The 17,958-nt window shown below is 37.8% G+C and overlaps 1 protein-coding gene across 2 annotated transcripts; it reads right to left on the reverse strand.

The window, feature by feature from the left end:
* Positions 1 to 1,064: 1,064 nt before the first annotated feature.
* On the reverse strand, positions 1,065 to 17,732 carry MED6 (mediator complex subunit 6). Of its 2 annotated transcripts, XM_081119518.1 has the most exons (9): positions 17,470 to 17,521; positions 14,000 to 14,088; positions 13,346 to 13,505; positions 11,945 to 12,036; positions 9,711 to 9,793; positions 9,133 to 9,241; positions 5,947 to 6,062; positions 2,090 to 2,117; positions 1,065 to 1,481 (listed from the first exon to the last, which is right to left on the reverse strand). In XM_081119518.1, the coding sequence occupies exons 3-9, from the start codon at positions 13,372 to 13,374 to the stop codon at positions 1,351 to 1,353; spliced, it is 588 nt and encodes a 195-aa protein (XP_080975644.1). In that variant the 5' UTR covers positions 13,375 to 13,505; positions 14,000 to 14,088; positions 17,470 to 17,521; the 3' UTR covers positions 1,065 to 1,350. The 2 variants fall into 2 exon arrangements, with proteins under 2 accessions (XP_080975644.1, XP_080975643.1); XM_081119517.1 differs by lacking the exon at positions 14,000 to 14,088 and having other exon boundaries at positions 17,470 to 17,732.
* Between the last annotated feature and the right edge of the window lie 226 nt (positions 17,733 to 17,958).

Consider the following 17,958-nt stretch of genomic DNA (forward strand, 5'->3'; position numbering starts at 1 on the left):
TGTACATATACATGTGTATCATATATATACATAGAGAGAGAGAGGAAAACAGCAACTGATGGCAAGAGTTAGATATGGGGGAGAGGACAGAAAAAGATTAAAGAATAAAACAAATATGGAAAAATGTTAACATATGAGGAATTTAGGCAAAAGGCGTCTGTGTGTGTGTGTGTGTGTGTGTGTGTGTGTATATATATATGTAGAAATTCTTCATACTATTTTTACACTTTTCTGTAAGCCTGAATTATGTTAAAATAAAAAGCTGAAAGAAAAATCTTACACAATACAAAAAAATCAGACATTTCATAAATGCAAAAGTCGAAGATGAGCGATTATTCAACCAGTTACAATAATAAAAAAACATTTTTTGCTTCTTAATTAACACTAAAAACATAAAATGACATAGTGATAGTAAAATTCTGGAGGGGCTGGAATTTTCATACTTTGCTGTTTAAGTGACAACTGGTCCAAACCTTTTGAGAAAAATAAGTTGGAAATATCGCCTAGGAGCAAAGTACAGATTCTGGTGATTCTACCACTGGAACTCCATCCTAAGGAAATAAATACTAAATATTGAAAAGTCATTATAGGTAAATGTAAATCAACAGCCTTATTTAAAATAATGCAAACAGGGGAAAACCTAAGTAGAACACAGGAAAAGTTTAAGAAACCATACACTCACAGGAATTATTCTGTCATTAAAATAATCTATAAAAATTAAGTAAATGTGGAGAAGTGCTTACAACAAACATAATACTATGATAAAGTAAAATTATATGAACAGAATAACTACAAGCTTTGGTTTCTAAAATATCTATGCACAGAAAACGACAAAGAACATTCACAAAACTGTTATAGTATTTGTAGGGTGATGGTATAGGTGAGTGAGGTTTTTTCCATTTCTTTATCATTCAAATTGTTAGTAATTTTATTATTTTAATTTTGAGAGATATGCAACTCAAAGAGAAAATAACCTTAGTTACTACTTTTAACATTAATCCTTTGTGTTTACAAAGTGTACCTGGAAATATTTCAGAGAGAAAATTAAGGGGGGGAAATCATGATAAAGGAATTTAGACAAATATCTTTATTTGGTTTTAAACATATATAAGCAGTACACATGTGAGGGAGGGAGGGGGCTGCTCAAGTCCTGCAGGGGAAAGGTTACAAAAGATACATACAAATATCCATATGGAAAGCATGAGGGTACTTATATCCTTTCTTAAAAAACAAGCACATTCTGTACAAAGGAGAGAGTTGTGACAAAGAATTTTAAAGCTCGAGAGCCTGCCACAGTAATGAGGTGTAATAATGGACAGAAGTCTTGCAGGCTTCTCTCCTGTCCAATACTCACTGAAGTCTCATTCGTTTCTCAGGGGGACCTTTAGCGCTCACTGTCTGCTGGATGTTCTTTGTGGTCTCCTTCTCCTCACATTTGACAGCTTCTGGTGCAGGTTCTGTGTCTTTCTTTGTCTGATCCACTACCCATCAAAAGCAGATATGTTTTGGAGGGGAAGAAGGACGGAAGGACGAGATCCATTTAGAAAACATTAATGTGAATAGCTCAGACTCTTTCCAATTCATTTAGAACTGCTTATCTCAAGTTCTAAATTTAGCTATTTCATCAGGCAGATGTATAGGAACCCATTTACAACCCAGAAACATAACGCAAGCAAATTTGTAATACTAGACAAAAACACATGCCATTTAAATAAGATATTATACACGATTATTTCAACCCAGTTCAATGGATAGTTCAGTATCTCTTCTCTTTTCAATGATGAACCTGAAGACCCTTTTCCACACTGAAACTTGAATCAACAACTTCAAATCATCTCAGTTTTTCCACCCCTTCCTAATTCCTACTCTTCCCATTCTGATTCATCTTTTAAGTACTAATATCACTACCACAAAAGCACCATCTTTTGGCAGTTCGGCAAATCTCAAACGTTAGAAGAAACAAACTACAATCAGAGAGCCTAGAAGGACAAAATGACAGTAGCTCATCTCACATGCTATCGTTGATGCTGAGTTAAACAGGCTGTTTGGTCTTACTTCAAGTTTAACAAGAATATCAGATGAACCGTACCTGGGACAGGCTTTTCTCCAGACTTTTGCTGTAATTAAAAAAAGAGAAAACAAAGGAGAGGGAGGAGGGAGAAGTAGAAGGAAACAGGGCAGGTTAGCAAAGTTTTCTTCTTGACTTTATAATTCTTATTAAAATTACACCTTCATTCAAATTACATTATAAATGACTTCATGAAGACAAACCATGTACATACAATAAAAAATAAATTTAGCATTTTCTACTTCCTTTTCACCTGTTCCAGAAAAGACAAATCTAAAACTAGAACAAGAGAGTCAGACATAACCCCTGAACACCTACAAAGCCCTCTGCCTCTGCATCCAGGCTACGCTGATTTACAAATATCAGCTAAGTAGAATCCAATGGAAGGGAAAATGGAGCCTTTCAAGACTTTAGAGATTTTTCTGCTTAGGGGATATCAGCCAGAAAAAAAGTAGAATGAAGTTTGGATGACCAGTCTGACTTTTAAAGTTGGCAGGTATGGGAAGCACAGAGGAAAAAGAGGTATTTTTTTATGAACATAAGCTTTCTGATGAGTATACTATTAAAAAGCAAACTGCAGAGGGAAAAAATGATGGGGGCACCAGGAGCCAGGAACAAGGTCAGATCCTTCATTTTGTACAGCAGTTCTTTTACTCAACTGAGTTCTGTTGTCTCCCTTTTCCTATTACTCAAGTTAAATGCTTTAAAACACTTTCCCCCTCTTCCTTCCTCCACAAGGCTCACAGCCTACACCGTACCCTCAGCTGATAACTCTACCTCTTATGTTAAACCAGAAAAGTCGCCCTGGCCACATGGCTCAGTTGGTTGGAGCATCATTCCATTCACCAAAAAGGCTGTAGGTTCTATTCCTGGTCAGGACACATACCTAGGTTGAGGGTTTGATTCCAAGTTGGGGTGCATACAGGAAGCAACTAATCAATGTTTCTCTCTCTCCCTTCCTCACTCTCTACAAATCAATGAAAGTATATCCTCAGGTGAAGATTAATGACGCAAGTCCCCTTCCATCTACCTACCTTCAAACTTATTACACCTTTACATACATACATACATACACACATATGCATACATATACAGAGTGGGTAAAAAGTAGGTTTACAGCTGTGAGCACCACAAACAGAGTTTATTCTTGTATTATTATTTATTTGTTATTGTATTGAACAATTATAAACCTACCTAGTTTGTTGAGCATTTTTATCACAAAAGGGTGGTAAATTTTTTCAAATGCTTTTTCTGCATCTATTGAGATCACAGTATGATTTTCATCCTTTATTCTGATAATATGGTGTATGTATCACATTGACTTATTTTAGTATGTTGAACTATCCTTGCATCCCAGGGATAAATCCCACTTGATTATGACGTGTGCTGTGGGATTCAGTTTGTTAGTATTTCACTAAGGATTTTTGCATCTATATTCACCAGGGATACAGGACTAGTTTTCTTGTAGTATCTTTGTCTTTGGTATTAGAATAATGTTGGCCTCATTAAATGAATTTGGAAGTGTTCCTTCCTCTTTAGTTTTTTGAAGGGTTTGGAAGAATTGGTGTTCTCTTTAAACATTTGGTAGAATTCACCTGTGAAGTCACCTGGTGGTAGACTTTTGTTTCTTGGGAGGTTTGTGATTACTGATTCAGTCCCCTTCTTTGTTTTTGGTCTGTTCTGATTTCCTATTTCTTCATGACTCAGTCTTGGTAGGTTATATGTTTCTAGGAGTTTCTTCTAGGTTGTTCAATTTGTTGGCATATAATTACTTATAGTAGTCTCATCTCTTACGATTTTGTTTCTGTGACACCAGCTGTAATGTTTCCTCTTTCATTTCTAATTTTACTTGAGTCTTCTCTCTTTTTTTATTTGTCTAACTAAAAGTCTATCAAGTTTGTTTACCTTTTAAAAAACACCAACTTAGTTTCACTGATTTTTTTCTACTGTTCCTTAGTCTCTATTCATTTATTTTTTGCTCTAATCTTTATTATATTTTTCCTTCTGCTAACTCATATGTGGAAATTAAACAACACATTCCTGAACAACCAATGGGTCAAAAAAAAAATCAAATGGGAAATTAGAAATTATCTGGAGAGAAATGAAAATGAAAACACAGCATACCAAAACTTATGGGATGCAGCAAAAGCAGTACTCAGAGGGAAGCTTATAGTGATAAATGCCTATATTAAAAAGGAAAAGTTCTCAAATAAACAATCTAACTTTATACCTCAAGGAACTAGGAAAATACATTAAGGACTTTCCGGTTTCTGAGTATATGTTCATTAACACTCATACTTCTTCTTTTGCATGTTCTAGTCCCATTTTCTATATCAGCATTGTCCAAAAGAAACATAACGTGAGCCACAATTACAAGTTATATATGTAATTTAAAATTTTCCAGTAGTCACATTTTCACAAACATTTTATATTTTAAAACAAATATATCTGAAATATTATCATTTCAACATATAATATTTTAAATTATTAATAAGATATTTTACATTTTTTCTTACCAAGTCTTTGATCCCAGTATGTATTTTACACATATATCATAACTCAATTTGGACTAGCCATGTTTCAAATACTCATTAGTCACATGTGCCTGATGGCTACTGTACTGTGCAGGTCTAGGTGTTCTTCCCCCAGTCTCCCCAGTATATACTATACAGGACTCACTGGATAAATGATCAACCATACCTAACTTCTTACACTCTATAGTGATTACTGATCATCCTACACACAGCTATAATTCATTTATTCATCAAACACTGTTTCATCTTCATGTAATCATGAGATTTCTCTTAACTGGCTTTCCTGTCCTGAGTTCCAACTGTGTCCTCTGTTCCCTTCACTACCACATCACCATTCCAATAGCATATATCTCTTACAGAGTGAAGTCAGGAAAGGGGAAAAGGAAGGCTGTTCTAAAGTCATCTCATGGTGTGAAAAATCTCATTTAATCTAAAATTACCCTTAAAAAATCTCTTAATTAGGCCCCCCACAAGAAAAGCAGTGCATATGACCTTATGTATACACAGCCCTGTAAAGGGTCCATAAGAAATGAGACTAACCATGAGAATAACATGTTCACATATTCCATCTCATACCTATTTCACTTCAAAAGTTCATTTAGTAGAATGGCAGGTGGATTTGCAATTGCTATTGGAACACCCCCAAAATAACATAATGGAATTCATAAAACTTAAACACCATTATGATGTAACTCTTACTATTACTCCTGCCTCCTCCATTTATAATGGCAAACCTTCTGCCTCAAATGTTGTTCTTTTTGTTACAAAAGTTTTAACTATTCTGTCATTTTTAGATATCTACTACATCAGGCTGGAAGTGAGCACATAGAGTAAAAACAGCATGAGGTTCAGATTCTAATTTTGTTATTATCTATGACATTTTTGGCAACACTTTGAATGAGAATATTATCTATATGTAGTCCTCACAGTGTGTTGAAATTCAATGAGAAATTAAACTTAAGAGCACAGAACAGTGTTACTTCCATTCCTTTTACCTGCTTTCTCCATTAAGTCTTTGAAAACCTCTCCTTTGATTCAGAGATCATTTTTTAACTAATGAGGAAAATCAGTATTTTTAGGTCACATCTGAAACAGTTCTCAATTAAAAATAAATATACCAGGCCCTGGCTGGGTGGCAGTTGGTTAGAGAGTCATCCCAAAGCTAATCATTGGTCAGGGCACATACAAGAAGCAACCAGCGAACACATGAATGAGTGGAACAACAAATCGATGTTTCTCTCTCCCTTTCTCTCTCTAAAAATCAATAAAAATAATTTTTAAAAGTAGAAATAAATGTGCCAGGAAACAGTATCAAATCAAAATTACCACATACATTCTTATTACCTGCACAAATTTGGGTGGAAATTTTTGTCTGAGGTCTAGGAGTAAAGCATCCACACGTTGCCTCTGGAAAATAGAGCTTGGTTCTTCCTTCCTTTTGGTTTTAGGTTTAACTTTATCTATTAAAATATGAAGACCAAATCAAAACACTGCCTAGTTTGGTGTTTTATATTTTACAAATCTTTGTCCACCATGAATATACTCAAACTTCATTATTTTTTATGGCTGCTAGTTCAAACATAATCCTCCAAATAAGTCAAACGGAGCATATACACAGAAATGTTCCAACTCTCCCTCTTAAATGAAATTAACATTCTAACATTTAAAAAGCTGATGTCACCCTGGCTGGTATGGCTCAGTTGGTTAGAGCATCATAAGGTGCAAAGGTTTCGGGCTCGATCCCTGGCAGGAGGCATGGAATGCAGGAGGCAGCCAATCAATCGATGTTTTACTCTCTTATCAATGTTTCTCTCTCTCTCCTCCTCTCCCTTCCTCTCTCTCTAAAAATCAATAAAAATATTTTTAAAATAAATAAAAGGTACCTTTTAAAGAAGATACTTTAGTTTTAGTATATAAGCATGGATAGAAAAAAGAATTTTAAGGCTAAAGTTTTCCATAATTACTGAAATCGTAATCGAGATTATTTGTTTGAAATTATCTTGTGTATATTTTAAGTGTATTAAATGGTCTTTTCCCATGAAACATAGTTAAGTGCAAATGGAAAATGCAACTTTCACAAACTCCCCAAGTTACCATCCTCAATTATGAAGACTATAATTCACTGAAAAAACAAAACAAAAAAACAGGACAAACCAAACAGAAGATCCTAAAGACAAGAAAGAAAAGAACTTACAAGAGAAATTCTGAAATTAATGACATAGAATTTCCCCAGAGGGGTTGTATATTATGGGGACTGTCTCTAAATGAAGAGTTCTAGATAAGTTCTACTCCAAATATTTCATTAGGATAGGGGCAAAGAGCTCATAGGAGAACCTTATTTAACTGATGTAAACTTTCCTACATCTGATGTTACAGCCTACAACCACTATTAAGAATAAATGTAACTGTATATGAGAGACCACTCATGCCACAAGTCTGAATTCTATTTGAAGGCTACTTTTCCATTAGTAATTTATTCTGAATTCCTTTCTCAGAGAAGGAAATACAGAATACAGGTACACTGCTATAGACACACTTCTAGTATTTATTGGTAAAATATGGTATAGAACAAGTAGCAGATTAGCAGCTATGAAAACTAGGGAACCTGGCATCACAACAGGTCATAACATGGAAAGATCAGAAAACAGACTGGCCACCTGGGGATACAGCTCTAAGAGCAGCTCTCCTAGTTTTAAGACTGGGAGATTCAGGTTCCTGATTTCAATATGACTCTAGTTAGGAAGCAAGAAATACCATGATTACCTCATCACTGATTTTCTCTGCATGTTCCAAATATTAAAAAACTTGAATGCACTTATCAAAGATTACCACTTACCTATGAAGAATCTTCCTAAGGAGAAGTAAAACACACCTAGAAATTGTCAGTTGCTGTTTGCCCAAAGCAGGGGTAGGGAACCTTTTTTCTGCCAAGGGCCATTTGGATATTTATAACATCATTCACAGGCCATACAAAATTATCAACTTAAAAATTAGCTATGTCAGTTAATATTTGACAAAGGAGGCAAAAGCATACAATGGAGTAAAGACAGTCTCTTCAGTAAGTGGTGCTGGGTAAATTGGACAGCTACATGCAAAAAAATGAAACTAGACCACCAACTTTCACCATACACAAAAATAAACTCAAAATGGATAAAAGACTTAAACATAAGTCACAGAACCATAAAAATCCTGGAAGAAAACATAGGCAGTAAAGTCACAGAATCCCACGTAGTGGAATTTTCACTGATACACCTCCTAGTGCAAGAGAAACGAAAGAAAAAATAAACATATGGGACTACATCAAACTAAAAAGCTGTTGCACAGCAAAAGAAAACAGCCTCAAAATACAAAGGAACCCCACAGTCTGAGAAAACGTATTTGTCAAGGATGAATCTGATAAGGGGCTAATTTCCAAAGTGTACAAAGAACTCATACTACTCAGCAAGAGGAAGACAAACAACCCAATTAAGAAATGGGCAAAGGACCTGAATAGACCCTTCTTCAAAAAGGACACACAGATGGCCCAGAGACACATGAGAAAATGCTCAACGTCGATAATCATCAGAGAGATGGAAATTAAAACCACAATGAGGTATCACTTCACACCTGTAAGAATGGCTGCCATCAACAAATCAACAAACAACATGTGCTGGCGAGGGTGTGGAGAAAGGGGAACCCTAGCACACTGCTGGTGGGAATGTAGATTGGTGCAGCCACTATGGAAAACAGCCTGGAGTTCCCTCAAAAAATTAAAAATGGAGCTGCCTTTTGACCCAGTGATCCCACTTTTAGGAATATATCCTAAGAATCCTGAAACAATAGTCAGAAAGAATATATACACCCCTATGTTCATAGCAGCAATATTTACAATAGCTAAGATCTGGAAACAGCCCGCTTGCCCATCAGTAGATGACTGGATAAAAAAGCTGTGAGACACCATGGAATACTATGCAGCTATAAAGAAGAAGGATCTCATACCCTTTGGGACAGTATGGAGGGACCTGGAGAATATTATGCTAAGCGAAATAAGCCAGGCAGAGAAAGACAAACATCACATGATCTCGCTTATACGTGGAATCTAAAGAACTTAATAAACTGATGAACAGAATAGATTCAATGACATGGAAGCATAGATGAGACTGACAAACATCAGAGGGATGGAGGAGGGCGGGTGGGTGGAGGAGGAGAGATTAACCAAAGAATTTATATGCATATATGCACAACCCAAGGACACAGACAATGGTGGGGAGAGGGACTAGGGAGGGAGAGGGGTGGGATGGGGTGGAATGGGTCATTGGGGAGAAAAAGGGACATCTGCAATATTTTAAACAAAAATTAGCTATGAAAAAAGTTCCTAGATTTACTGAATTTCAAGTCTGCCTGTGGTTGCCTTGGCAGGGCCAGATCAAATGATTTCATGGGCCATATACGGCTCACAGGACAGACGTTCCCCACCCCTGCAGTAAAGAAAACAGCTTCATTCTCAGAGTACTAAAAAATGTTTTTGGAGGGTCTAGGTGTCCTACCTACCTTGCTCTTCATGATCTTTGAAGTGCCACCAATACCCTTTGGAAGGATGGTATCGACAGTATGACATAGCTTCATCAAAAGCTGACTGAATGCCATGCACGGCAGTAAGCTTATAAAAAGAAAATGAATTCTGAATTTCTCATTTGATCAACCAAAATTTCCAAAGTATATACAAAATATTACATTTGCAAAGGCAGTAATTTTCTGTTTTTCAGAACTTGAATTTCTATAGAACTGGGGCTGTGATATATACTTTTGTTATTACTATTATCATTATTATTGTTATTTTTAAATCCTCACCCAAAACATCAACCAGGAGCCTCCCATATGCACCTCGCCCAGGAATCGAACTCGCAATCTTTCAGTACATGGGATGACACTCCAACCAGCTGAGCCACCTGGCCAGGGCTATGGTAAATACTTTTAATACGGAGTTGGCCCACAGTAACAATGCTCAAAACATTCTAATACTCAACACTTTATACTAACATACACAAGGAGCTCCTGTTTGATTCTTGAAAGCAAGGTAGCTCAAGTAAAACTTTTCTTTAGTGTTTAAAGAATGTGAAGACACTTACCACTCTCGAGTTTATAACTGATCCCAAGTCCGGTGCCTGATAGATCACTCCAGCAATGATATAATAATCAGCCAGTGGGATAACTAAAGAATTGGGAGGAGAAAAAAAACAATGGTCTATGAATACAGCTATGTATGCAAACTACTAAATAGATTTTCATTAAAAGAACAACTAAAATTTGACATTTTTCCATATTAAAACTTAAGGCAGGGCCTGGCAATTCCTATTTTTATAAAATAAAGTTATAGTAGAAAACAGCCACACCCATTCATTTACATTAATATCTACAGCTGGTATGGCAGTAGTTGAGCAATCAGAGAGAGCCCATGAGCCTCACAAAGGCTAAAATATTTATTCTGTGGAGCTTCACAGAAAAAATTTTGCCAACTCTTGCCCTAGAGCAGTACTTCTCCAACTTTAACACACATCTGAATCACCTGAGTATCTTGTTAAAATCAGATTCTTACTCAGTAGGCACAGTGCATTTCTAACAAGTTCCCAAGTGATCCAATGCTACTGTCAGTCAACCACACTTTGGGGTGTAAGACCTTAGAGCAGGAGGGATTAGGGCCCAGGCTAAAGATATCAGATGTGCTGAACTTGCCTCTGTGCCCCCGTCCTGGGTCCTAAGGAATAAAACAGCTGCTAGTGAGGCTGGTACCACCTTGTAATAGCTTCTATACCTTGAACCCTCTCACCATGGAAATTTTATCCCTGGTTTTGCCTTTGTTCCAAGGTTCTCTTTTTTTAATACTCACCTTAGGATATTTTCATTGACTTTTAGCGAGGGGAAGGGAAAGAGGTACTAGCCCCAACAGGGATCAAACCCAAAACCTAGGTATGTGCCCTGACCGGAGTTGAACCCACAACCTTTCTGTGTATAGGAGGAAGCTCCAACCCACTGAACCACACTGGCCAGGACTAAGGTTCTCTTTTTCTCTGGGTAGAAACTCTAGACTTTTAAACTAAATATAAATTCTTGCCCAGCCGGGCGTGGCTCAGCGGTTGAGCATCGACCTAGGATCCAGGAGATCAGGGTTCGATTCCCGGTCAGGGCACATGCCCAGGTCAGCCAATCAATGACTCTCTCATCGTTGATGTTTCTACCTCTCTCTCTCCCTCTCCTTTCCTCTCTCTGAAATCAATAAAGATATGTTAAAAAAAATAAATAAATAAACTAAATAAATTCCTGACTTTGGAAGTACAACTTTTTTAACAAGTCATTCTGTGGAATCAATAGAAGGGTTGTTATTAAATGTCTTGATGAGAGTATTTAATTAGGAGATGTAGCTGGTCATCTTCGGAAATAGGTGTTATTTGAGTCAAGTAACTCTTTGATTCAAAATCAAATCTGAATTCTCTACTCTTCAGTGTGATTTCTAAGGCAAGTTTATGTTTGGTAGTATAACCCAGGTAAGGCTTTTGGCTGAATGTGTCAATGAAGATTTTCAACTGACCTTCTATGAATTTGGTGCAATTGCACCTAACACGTAGTTTGTAACAGAATTAAACTCGGTGGACTGAGATGAAAAAAAAGGGTTACTTGGGATGCTCAAGGTTCAGTTGGAAGTCCAACAACTGTGCTCACAGGAAGAGGTGGTTTCAACATAGCGAGTTGCTCTGTTAGTGCTTGCAGAGTTGTCTTTCAGCATTCTGGAAGACCCCTGGTGTCAAAGCATGTGACTAGTGGAACTTGGCTTTTGAAATGTTTCCTAAGTGACAAAACTATGCCTGCTATACCAGTCTGCCTAGACAATGTGTACAAAAAATATGATTGATTTCCTTCTAAGGGTGTGGAATTTTAGCAGGCATAAGATGTCTACATGCTTAGCCCTCAATAAAAATTCCGGACTCAGAGTCTCAAATGGACTTACCTGAGCAGAAATATACACGAGACTGCATTTCACTGCTGGAGAGTGTACTTGGTGTGGCCCCTCACAGGAGGGAAAGAAAAGGAAGCTTACATATGGATTCCTACAGACCCCACTTGATATGGCTTTTCCCCTTATTGATCTGACTGTGTATCCTTACTGTATTGCGTAACAAATCTTACACATGACTATATGCTGAGTCTGCTGAGTGCCCCTAGTAAAGCACTGAACATGTACGTTGTCTTAGGGATGCCCAAAAGAGAACCTGATAAGGCAAATAAACAAAAAAACTGTACAGCTCACAAAGTAAATAAATCATGGTATTTTAAGAAGAAAACAATGGCTGAAGTTTATACATTTTACCTTGGGTAGGGGACTGCCGCTGTTGCTTCCGAATGATAAAAAGAATGGGCTCTTGAGCATGTAAAAGGATGTATTCCACTCCAACCATCTGACTGAATGAAAACAGAACACAGACATTCAGAGATCTATAAATGCCCTAACAAAATATTCAGTAGAACATTCAAATTATTATATAAAAGTACAACAACACTGTAAGTAGAATTAACACTGCCTGTGTTTGATACTAAAACCTAGCTGTTTCATAAAACTGGCTATTTTCCGAGATAGTGAAATAAAGATAAAATAAGATTTGGTTTTTAAACAGCAAAACTTCCTTACAAAAATTCATGATGAACATAAATTTTCATCATGAAAGTACTCTGATGAGCATGTTTCAAAAAAGGCAACCAAAATGCTTCCTGACCTAGGAGATCTACAAATATATGTAAAATATAAAAATATACATGAACACTATTCATGCCTTGACTGTATATGTCAACTACATATTCTATCCAACTAAATATATTTTGCTATTTAGAAAATATCAAAAACCTTATCCTTGCCCCAATGTATTTTTGATCTGACAGATTATGTTTAAAAGTAATAAGTTGTCACCGGGCCAGGTGTGGCTCAGTGGTTGAGCATCAACCTAGGATCCAGGAGTTCGCTGTTCAATTCCTGGTGAGGGCACGTGCCCAGGTTGCGGGCTCGATCCCCGGTGAGGGGTGTGCCAGAGGAAGCCGATCAATGACTCTCTCATCATTGATGTTTCTATCTCTCTCTCTCCCTCTCCTTTGCTCTCTCTGAAATCTATAAAGATATATATATTTTTTAAAAATAAGTTGTCTTAATAGTTATAAATATTTATCTCATAGCAAAAGCTATTTAAAATACCACAGAAATTTAATTTCATGAATTCCCCCTAATGTTTAGCTGACAGATTTTTAAAAAAAGACTATTACATACTTACTTCAGAAACTTTTATAACAGTAATAAACTCTTAACATCCTAAGTCTGAAGAATCTTACTTTGCATTTGTTTGACTAAAATTTTATTTTCTTTGTATACAAAGAGAGATCTACTATAAACCTACCAAAGACATTAACATGTAAAAGAGACAGTAAGTATAGTAACAAGGTTGAGAATAACAGTTGCATTGCTAAAATCACTCATCAGATCTACATCTAAACCTCATAGCTGTATTTTAACTGGACAGTAATATATGAAGTTATACAGAAAAGACTTCCTCAGCAACAAGTGACTACTAATAATTCCTTTGCCCATCAAAATTTGTTACAAACCCAAACAAAACTCCAGTTCTTCCAAAACTTGTACTCTGTACTTCATGATCCACAGCTTGAAAGAATTGTTCACTGCAGAATCTCTAGTTGGCAAAGATGCCACCTTCTTACAATAACTTACTTTAAGTGTTCTAATGTTAGTCTCTGCATTTTGACCACTTCATTATTACATGTTCTGTCATAAAAAGGATTACTTCTTTCTGAAAAGTAATCCAGGACACTTCCACTGTTCAAAATGGGGATCCATGAACTGTCAACCCAAGAGATTCCCAGCAGATTATCTATAGGAAACAAAATGATAAAAAATGAGAAAAGAGAAAAAAATCTAATCCTACAAATATTATGTATCTAATGCTGTAGGCACTATGAATAGAAGACATCAAACCTAACTTACATACTCTCAGTCTAACAGAAGAGACAAGTACACAAGAAAGCAATGATGACTCTACATGATAAGTGCTATAATAAAAGTATGAATAAATTTGATATAAGAGCATAGTGGAGGGAGCAGAATACCTTACCTGAGGGAACTGGAATGATTTTTCATGGGATGAGGGTTTTAGCACTATATGTTAAAGAATAAATAGAGGATCATCCAGGAAAAAGAGGAGCAAAGTAATTCTAAGCAGAGAGAATGCATATACAAAGGTGGGAAAATACAAAAGTATATTATGTTTAAAGAATAATTTGAGCCCTTGCTGGTTTTGCTCAGTGGTTAGAGCATCGGCCCTCTGACTGAAGGGTCTCAGGTTCAATTCTGGTCAAGCGCATGTACCTTGGTTGCAGGCTCTATCCAGGTGCGTTTGAGAGGCAACCAATCGATGTGTCTCTCTTACATCAATGTTTCTCTCTTTCTCCCTTCCTCTGAAAAGCAATGGAAAAAATATCCTCAGGTGAAGATAATAAAAAAAGAAGAATTTGATCGGGTAGAGGAGTGATAGGATTGGAAATCTAGAGGTATTTCAAATAATTGGAAATCCTAAGTTTTTATATGTTGGCAACTAATTCAAAAGTTTTCAAATAACATGCATGCCAAAGAAAACACATCCAGAGCCACCAGTTTGCAACCTCCCACTTAGGGACAGAGAAATAAATTAGGAAGTTGCTATTATAAATGAGATAATAATGATGCTAAAGTTAAAGGGCATATGAGAAGAATGCCCTTAATTACAGCCATACAATTTCATATTTTAGAATAAAATTAAATTTGAAATTTTTCAAAATACACAAAGAAAAAAACACACATGGTAAATAGAGCTAGATACCTTTAATTAATGAGCTTTTATTAGTTACTGGCTGCAATGATGTTTCATACCATTGACTGTACTAAATCCCACTAGCTGTGAGTCATAAACATCAAAATGCCCATGTAATGCTAATTGAAGAACCTCGCCTATACTGTAATTGCTTCTGGCATCTTTGAAGAAGTCAGACCTAATCCAAGGTGACAAGCAGTGCCAAACAAAATGAATCAAGTGAGAAAAAGTAACTGTATAAAGGTAAAACATGCTGTGTGCATTATAAAACCAAGGAAACAAATAATCAGTATAGACCATTAAGATGGTTCATCATAAATGGATCATGCCATAACCAAATATTTAACGGGCCAGAAAATAAAAAGACAGATTTTCTAATGAAAAGCAACTAAGGATAATCATTATTCTCAGCTTTAAGCACTACAGCCCACTTATTAAAGTAGTTATGCTTAAAGCAACTTTGTTATAAATTTCTTTATTTCCTTAGGAATGATTATATAAAAGCATTTGTAAAGGACAATTTTAGGTTTCTTTCTCACAAACATAATGGAAACTTGCTACTAAATATGGTGTCATAATAAGTTATTGACAATAAATTGTTAAAATATTACAGTTCATTTCCAGAGAGAGAGTAATCTGCAGGAATAAACAAATGTTTAGTGAAAAATCTACCTACCAACAATATTGGCTAGTCAATAGATAGGGGCATGAGGTGATGAGGACCTAGTGGAAGGCAATGGCAATGCATAGGAAGGTAAGGAGCAAGTCACCAATTATCTCTCCGACCTCATCTCCTTCCTGCCACCTTTTTCACTGTCTCACCCATTCCTGCCTCTTTGCTGCTCCTCTAACACACCAGGCATGCTCCCATCTTAGAGACTTTGAAATGACTCTAACATATCCAAATAAAAAGTAAAACGTTGTGAAAGCTAAAATCTGAAAATAGTCTGAACTAAATGTTTTTCTGTTTTATTTAGTAGCAAGGGAGCATGTTGACATAGCCCCAAAACAGCTCTCTAACAATCAGCAAGTGATAAAATCAGGCACTGGAAACCTAACTTATGATGAAAGACAAATATGTAAGAGCATTATCCAGGAATGCTGAAGATCACTGGACATTTTGAATAACTATAAAACGAGAATATATTTGTAATACATGTGCTAGGCTCTACTTTCTTTAATATAGAAAAAGGAATCACAAACACTTCCCTTTAAAAATCAAGTATATATAGCCTTGGACAGGTAGCTCAGTTGATTAGAGGGTTGTCCCGATACACCAAGGTTGCAAGTTTGTTTGATCCCTGGTCAGGGCACATACAAAAATCAACCAATGAATGCGTAAATAAGTGGAACAACAAATTTCTCTCTCAAATCAATAAAAATCAAGTATATACAAACAAAAAACCCTACATGGAAATGATCTGGAGCATATTATAGTTAAGTATCTTTTTTGTTTGTTTTTGGTTAATCTTCACCTAAGGACACTTTTTTCCATTGATTTTGATAGAGAGTGGGGGGTAGGAGGGACAGGCAGACATCGGATGTGAGATGACACATCAGTGGGCTGCCTCCCAAAGATGCCTGGTGGGGGCTAGAACCTGCAACCCAGGTGCATGCCCTAGACCGGAATTGAACCTGGATGCTTTCCTGTGGTGTCGGAGCTTCAATCACTGAGCCACACAGGCCAGAGGTATAGTTAAACATATTTTAAGGAAAGCCCTTTTTCTTTAATATGCTGGGGGTTAGGGTTGAATCTCAGCTTGCACCTAAGTACAAAAATTCACACTTTCTTTAAGGGAAAGTACCACAAAGTTTCAAACAGAAATAAAGAGATTTTCCTTACAAGGGTAGGAAGTGTTGTGGGAGACATCACCACAATAAAAGATAAACATTAATCATTCGCCCCTGGCCCTTGTGGCTCAATGATTGGCGCACCTGCCAGCTCAGGGAAGAAGGGTAGGGGTTCAATTCTGGTCAAGGGCATGTACTGGGTTGCCCGTTCCATCCCTGGCCCTGGTGGGCTGCATGTGGGAGACAACTAATCCATGTGTCTCACATCAATGTTTCTCTCTCCCCCTCCCTCTCCTCCACTCTCTGTAAAAATCAATGGAAAAAATAACCTCAGGTGAGGATTAACAACAACAAACAACAAACAGATAATCTCGGGGGCTCTCTCACTCCACTGATTTTTTCCTGGGAAATTCCAAGATCCCTCCTCCCAACCTGGAGGAACCTGATCTGTTTAGAACTGGGTTCTCATCTTCAGCTATTTTTCAATCTCCCTTCCGGTTCACTCTTGGAATAACAGAGCACAATTCCCAGTTTTGATTTGTTGTTGTTTTTCAAATTCACTGAAACGGATGTGTGTAGGTGGGCTGAGAAGAGAATATATGGTTTAATGCTGCACGACATCAAGCAGCAATGAAGGTAATGCGTCTCCATATATTTATTCAGTGACTCAATTATTTGAGAACCTTGAAAGTTCAGCTGTGAAAAAGAAACGACCCTTGCCCTAATTGTTGAGTGTTCAATGGAAGGTACCGCTGACTCAAAAACAAAACTTACAGAAGAAAACGTTAGGGATTCAGGCTCAGGGAAGCGAAGGGCACGACGACAGAAATAAAGCAGCCACAACGCCAATTCCCAAGAGATTAATCAAACCACGTCGGTTCATTACCCCACCTCCCACTCTTACCAAAGGCCTTCCTTCACCCGGGTAGAAAAGACCCAATACTTCCTGTAGAAATATATGTGTAAAACAATACTGCAGGCTTGAGGGCTCAAAGCCCAGAGCTTTTACCAATCCCTTCATTTCGACACTTGTGAAAGACGCCAAGGAACAGGTAAAAACTAAGCCGATTAAAGCCTTGGGTCGTCCACAGAAAAAGAGCTTGGAGACATCACAAAGGAACCTGAACTTTGCCCCCACGAGCTATAAAGCCCCAAACCAGACCTCAATCAAGAAACAAAGGCTAACAGCACAGATTACCTCGGATATCCACCGCCGCCATAATTCCTAAAGCGTTCGCGGGTTCTCCTTCCGGCGCAGAGAAAACGTAACAACTATGACGACGGAAGCAGCCGGTTGCAAATCCCGGGGACCGTGAGGAGAAACGCAAAGAGGGGAGGACCCTGCGGACCTAGAAGAGGGCAGGGAAGGGGAAGTGGCCCGCAGCACAGAGGCACCGCCAGGAGGTACGAGGGGCGGAGACGAGAGGGACCTGGCCCCAAGGAGAGACTGGGCTTGGGGAGAGGGGCGGTGCTGGGAGGTGGGGCTGGGCCGAAGGGGAGGGGCTGGGCTTGTGGGAGGAGAGGGCGGGGTTGGGAGATGGGGCGGGGCGGGGCTTGAGGTGGACCGAGGCCGGGAGAGGAGGGGCGGACCTGGGAGGTGGAGGGGGCGGGGAGGAGAGAGGCAGGGCTGGGAGGTGGAGCTGGGCGGAAGGAGAGAGGCTGGGCTTGGGGGAGGAGAGAGGCGGGA

The sequence above is a fragment of the Miniopterus schreibersii genome, assembly GCF_964146895.1.
Source record: "Miniopterus schreibersii genome assembly, chromosome: 1".
Taxonomy (NCBI): Eukaryota; Metazoa; Chordata; class Mammalia; order Chiroptera; family Miniopteridae; genus Miniopterus; species Miniopterus schreibersii.

Coding starts and splice junctions, on each gene's coding strand:
- MED6 (XM_081119517.1), bottom strand. CDS start 17,491: ATGGCGGCGGTGGATATCCGAG. Junction 12,037..13,345: donor CTAACATTAGAACACTTAAA/GTAAGTTATTGT, acceptor GTTTTCATTCAG/TCAGATGGTTGGAGTGGAAT. Junction 6,063..9,132: donor CAAAGATCATGAAGAGCAAG/GTAGGTAGGACA, acceptor ATATTTTAATAG/ATAAAGTTAAACCTAAAACC.